General features: G+C 45.2%; 1 protein-coding gene across 3 annotated transcripts in view; it reads right to left on the minus strand.

Annotated features, from left to right (window-relative positions):
- The window catches only part of STXBP1 (syntaxin binding protein 1), a 62095-nt gene extending 57209 nt beyond the window's left edge, over positions 1-4886 (minus strand). For 2 of the 3 annotated variants that reach the window (XM_037008114.2, XM_037008111.2), the window contains exon 1: positions 4661-4886. In XM_037008114.2, the coding sequence (XP_036864009.1) occupies positions 4661-4697 (37 nt within the window). In that variant the 5' untranslated portion in view covers positions 4698-4886. The remainder of the gene's footprint in view (positions 1-4660) is intronic. The other variant, XM_037008113.2, reaches the window with a different exon arrangement.
- Positions 4887-6000: the final 1114 nt, after the last annotated feature.

Here is a 6000-nt window from a genome sequence, read left to right on the forward strand (position 1 = left end):
CCACAATGGGATACCAGTTCACACCCACAAGGATGGCCATAATAAAAAAGGTAACAAGTGTTGGCAAGGATGGCATGAAACTAGGACCCTTATACTCTGCTGGTGGGAATGTTAAAATAGTGCAGTCACTTTGGAAAGCCCAAAGGTTGGCAGTTCCTCAAAAAGTTAAATATGGAGTTAACATATGGCCCAGCAATTCTATTCCTAGGTACCTGAGCAAGAGAACTGAAAACATGTATTTAAAAAAAATAGTGAAATAAGAATAAATGTAACATAAATTCTTCCAATCCATGAATATGGGATCTCGCTCCATTCACTTACGCCTTCTTTCATTTTCTCTCATCAGTGTTTTAGTAGCTTTCAGAACACAGATCTAGAACATATTCCGTAGGATTTATATCTAAATATTCGTGGTTTTTTGTTCTACTGTAAATGATACTATTTTTAATTCCAATTTCTAATTGTTCGTTGCTAGCATACGGAAATACAACTGGCTTTTGTAAACTGACTTTGTATCTTGCACCCTTGTTAAACCATATGCAATTCTCCTTATCATAGGGTTGCTCCCTTATTTGTGAAACTAAGAATTATGATTTTCACATTGCAATATAGCCAAGAACTAAAAAGTACATCTGACAAAATGCCAATTTTCCCCAAACTGATGTATAGGTTTAACACAATTCCAATCAAATCCCAGAAAGATTTTTAAAATAGAACTAGGTAAGCTGATTCTGTAATTTATACGGAAAAGCAAATGAACTAAGGGAGCCAAAACAACTTTGAAAAAGAAGAACAAAGTTAGAGAACACTCACAATACCCGGTTTTCAGTCTTATTTTGAAGCTCCAGTAATTGAGACAGAGTGGGTGTTGGTCAAAGAATACATGTAGATCAATGAAACCAGAGCAGGGAGTTGAGAAATGGGCCCACCCATATTTATGGCCAACTGATTTTCTACAAAGAACAAAGACAATTCAATGAAAAAAAAGGATGGCCTTTTCAACAAATGGCGTTGGAACAACTGGACATTCACATAAAAAAAAAATTTACACACACACACACCAATGAACCTTGGTCATAACTCACAGGATACACAAAAATTAAATCAAAATGGATCAAAGACTAAACATAAGGCCTGAAATTATAAAGCGTCTAAAAGAAAACACAGAAAATAATATAAAACAGAAATCTTTCTTAACTTGGGCTAGGCAAAAATTTCTTAGGATACCAAAAGCACAACCTTACATACAATGATGTACATGCCAAGAATGGTGCTAAATGCTATACATGCACTAGCTTATTTAATATTCATAGAACTGCACAAGGTCGGTGCTGTTACCCATTTTATAGATGAAGAAATTGAGGCACAAAAGGTTCCTTTATTTACCAAAGTCAAGCAGCTAATTAGTAGCAGATCAGAATTTTACCCAAATAGTCTAATTCCAGAGCCCTTTCTCTGCATGGGTGTATACATAAAGATTCACTCAACATTTACTGAGTACCAAGCACTAATTCATGCACCAAGGATAGACCTAAGAGTAAGACAAGGTCCTACTGTCCCCCAACGGAACTTCAGGTCTAGCTGGGTAAGAGCAACATGAAGTGCAATACACTGAGTATACCTCCCTTTGTCAGGAAGGTGTGATATAGAGAAAGCTTCTAGGATTGTCTTTGGCTGTCATTACAGCATGAGTCCCTGTATTCCCCCACAGTTCCTAGCAGGCTTTGAACAAACACTGGTTGAATGAACAGCTAAAGCTGACCCATCTTCTCTACTTTTTTTGTGCTACTGTCACTCTAAAACTCAGCTCAAGATGTGACACAAGGCCAAGAACTACATTCACCTTTCTCTCCCTCATATCCTTCATTCATTCATTCATTCAAAAATTATTTATTGACTGCCGACTATAAGCGAGCCACTAATCTTGACATGAGACACAGTAGTGAACATGTCAGATAAAGACCCTGCTCTTCTGCAAGCGGTATTCGAGTGGATGAAACAATCAATCAAAACCCAAAAACCAACCAACCAAAAAAACCCACCTTATTTTCTTTGATATATAGAAATATTCCCACTTATGCAACCTTACCTGATTTATTACATTGGAAGAAAAATACTGTAAATTTTGAATCCCAAATGAGCAAGTTTTTTAAAATGCCCACTGTAACACCTGCCTCTAAAACAACTCAGGAGGATGTGACACGAGATCAAGAACTACATTTACAAGGTCATTTCAGATCATTTTAAGTGCTATGAAGAAAATTAAGTGAGCAAATATGAGTAACAGTGACTGTGAGGTTAACTTTTACTGGGAAGACCAGGCTGTGAAGGTGACATTTAAACTGGTGCATGCTGGTTAAAACACATCTTTGCTTTTATTTTTAGAAAAGAGAAAAAAGGAAAGGCTAGAAACCCCATCCAAAATTAAGAGCCACAATTAACCTGTGTCATTGACAAAGAATTGCTGTAATATTTTTTTCCAAAATGTATACATAACTCAATTGTTACAGAAAAAGATGCTATTCACACATCCACCAGGTTCATGTAAAACTGGTGAGGTTTTAATTTAATAAGCACTGGCTTTGCTTCATTTCAAAGAAGAAATTTTGGCCATATTGCATATTGATTTTTTTTTAACCTTTTATGTTTTTCTTAAAAAAAAGGGGGGGGGCCACGGGGAGGACCTTAGGAGCTACCTGCATGAACAAGGGCTCTGGTAAAAGGATGCAAAAACTCGATTTCTCTAACAATGAAGGACTGTTTTAAAAGCACTGTATTCAAATATAACAGTTGAAATAATGTAACATTAATATTCCATATTTCATCACCCTTTATTTAAAAAGGGTATTAGAAGGAAATGGCATATATAAAATAATGAAGAAAGTATTTTTCACTCATGTTGCAAGGAAATGGACACCAGGTTTTAAAAAATTAATTAACACTGATTTTGGTAACTCATTTAACTGCTCTGAGCCTCCTTTTCTTTCCCACGGGTAAAATGAGGGTGTTGACTTAAGAGGATCCCTATGGGTCCTTCCATCCCTAAACACCTTGGTTCTCCTTAGAAAATAGACCGTATGTGATTCAGAACCTTTACTGCACAGGGGAAGGCAGGTGTTACAGTGGGCACTTTTTAAAAAACTTGCTCATTTGGGGTTCAGAATTTACAGTAATTTTCTTCCGATGTAATAAATCAGGTAAGGTTGCACAAGTGGGAATATTTCCTATATATCAAAGAAAATAATGGGGAAGAAAAAAAATAGTTACAATGCTCAAAAGGAACACTACACAGCCAAAACCATTTGGCAGCAAAGAGGGAGCTATAACAGGAAAGAAAGAGAGCATTATAATAGGAATCATTGGAAAGGAAACTAATTTTCACCATTTTTGTATTTCCCTTCTTATTCCCTCCTACAGAGAAAAACCCAGTTTTAATTTTCTCTTAATTCCAAAAGAGGCAGCAAAAGCCACAACAATTCCTACACATTTTTGTTAAAGAAATAGCCCAAATACTGAAGAGGCAGTATTTGTCTGCACATAGCACGAATCTTTCTTAGTACTGAGGATGCTGTTTTCTAAATATTATCACCAAGAGTCCTCCCTCCGCTGCAGCCGACACTCGGCACCATCCATTGTTTTAAATCCATTTACGCTGAGCCTTTGATCCAAACCCAACCATTGCCTCCCTGCAGCGATGGTTCGAACTGCCCGAAACGTGCAGCCGAGCCAGGGCTGAGAGCTGCACACCGGGGGACTGCAGACTGCGCAGCTGGGCAGTCACTCCTCGCGCTGCACACTAAAGCCCTGCACACCCCCGGGGTGATTTCAGAGGGTTCAGGATCCTGATGAGACCCCGCCCTGGAAGTCCAGGCCCTGGAACGCGAGGGGGAAGGAGGCGGCCTCGGCCCTCCAGAGCCGAGCCTTTGGAGACCGGCTCGCGCTCTCCGGTGGCCGGGGGTGCGCGGCGCGGGGAGCCGGTGCGCGCGGAGCCGCTCCCAGGTGGATCTCTGCGGCCGAGCCGAGTCTCGGGCACCCAAGGAAGGAGGAGCAACTGGGAGGAGGCGCAGGCCGGGGTTTTAAAGCTCGTCACGATTCAAGAAGGAAAGTGGGAAAGAGGGAGGGACTCGAGACAGAAAAAGGCACGGAATCGGGGGGGCTTAGGGAATAAAGAAGGCGAGGAAGGGGCGAGGGGAAATGCAGGGAAGGTAACGGGAGCGAGAAATGGAGGGGGATGGGCTGCAGGGGCCAAACGCGGGGTGCAGGGGGCCGGGGGGAAGGAGAGAAAAGGGTGTGAAAAGGGGAAGATGGGGTGAAGGAGAGAGATGGAGCGATGGGGCGCGGGGGATGGAAGGAAAGGGGGACGGAGATGAGGGGAGGGAAGAGGAGAACCAGGTGGGGTGAGTCAGTAGGGGAGGCGTAGGGGCGGAATGCGGGAAGGGAGGCGAGCTGGGGAAGAGAAGACGCGGGCGCCGGCCGCAGCCGCCCGGAGGACTTCCCTCGGTGGAGGGAGGCGCCGGAATAAAGGGACCTCCCGCAGGGAGCCCCGGCCGGGCGGGGCGAGCAGCCAGCGCGGAGGCCGGGCGCCGCGGGCAGGTAGAGCGCCCGGCTCCTCCAGGCCCGCTGCAGCCCCCGCCCGCGATAGGACCCCGACTCCACTTACTTTCTCCCACCACCGCTTTGAGGCCAATGGGGGCCATCGCGCTGCTCGAGTCTCCCGGCTCCTAGTCTCCTCGCGCGACGCCGCGGACCCCGACGCCTGCCCGGGTTCGCACGCTCCGCCGCTGCAACCCGCCGCCCAGCCGCCGCGCTCGGGACCGACTGGAGCCTGGAGTCGGCGCGGGGACGCGGGGGCGCGGCGCCGGCCAGAGCGAGGCTCCGACCCGTGGCGCGCGCAGAGGCGGGGCCTCGCACCAGCCGTTAGCGTCATCCGCGCGCCTCTGCCAATCGCACCGCCCCCCAGGAGCTCGGCCCCGCCCGCCGAGATGCGGCTGGGCGCGAGGCGGTCGCCTGGCTGGCGCGAGAGCCGCGCCCTCCCCCTCACCTCACGCGCTGCGCGCACCCCGGGCGGCCGCGCGCTCCCGGGGCGCGGGGTCCTAAAGTCCCCGCCGCCTCCTCATCTGAATCCCTGGTCACAGGCTGCATGCTCCATCTTGCCCTGTCTTTCCTCTTTCTAGGAACCTCACGTGTTCCCCCTGCCCAAAAGGAAGTCAGAGCTAGATCTCTTTTTAGCAGCCCCATCAGAACGTGAGGTTTATCAACACCATCTCTCTCTCTGGGTACCCATATCCATAAACACACCATTCACTGAGCTCTTATGTGTCAAGTTCCATGCTAGGTGCCTGCCTTACATGCATCATCTCATTAATTCCTCATAATAATTGGACATTGTTTCTAATCTCCATTTTCAGATGAAAAAAAAAGCCCTGATCTTAGAGAATCGAGCACTAGATTTGTCAGGCTGCGTATCATTCATTAGCAAATATGTATTATTCTCCCACTAGTACACGTAAGCCACTATTCTGGACATTGGAGCTACACCCATGTATAAGGCACTCAAACTCTAGTCTTTGGGCAAAGTCTAGAAATTTCCAAGTCTCCAGTCTGATAGGCATATGCCATAGGATGACCCTGGTTTCAGCATCTCCTTCCTGGAATCCACATCTACCAAAGGTGGTCTCAGGTCAGTGTTTGCTGGACTTTCTTTGTTGAAATATAGGACAAGGCTCACCTCTGGCTTTGAAGGAAAACAAGTAAGCTGAGCCAATTAAAAATTAAAAAAGGATGTGAGAGCTAGTAAGTCATAAAATCAATGAATACTCATTAAATTTTTGGAATAGCTTTGTGAGCTAAATCCTTTTCTCAATATTATTAAGAAACAACAGTATTTTACAGATGTGGAAATTGAAATTCACAGAGGATAAGTCTTTTGCTAGTAACGGACAAAAGCAAGATCCAATTCTAGAACCTAATTCTTAACTATTATTTTATACTGAGCAACAA

The sequence above is a fragment of the Manis javanica genome, chromosome 2 (genome assembly GCF_040802235.1).
Source record: "Manis javanica isolate MJ-LG chromosome 2, MJ_LKY, whole genome shotgun sequence".
Lineage (NCBI taxonomy): Eukaryota > Metazoa > Chordata > Mammalia > Pholidota > Manidae > Manis > Manis javanica.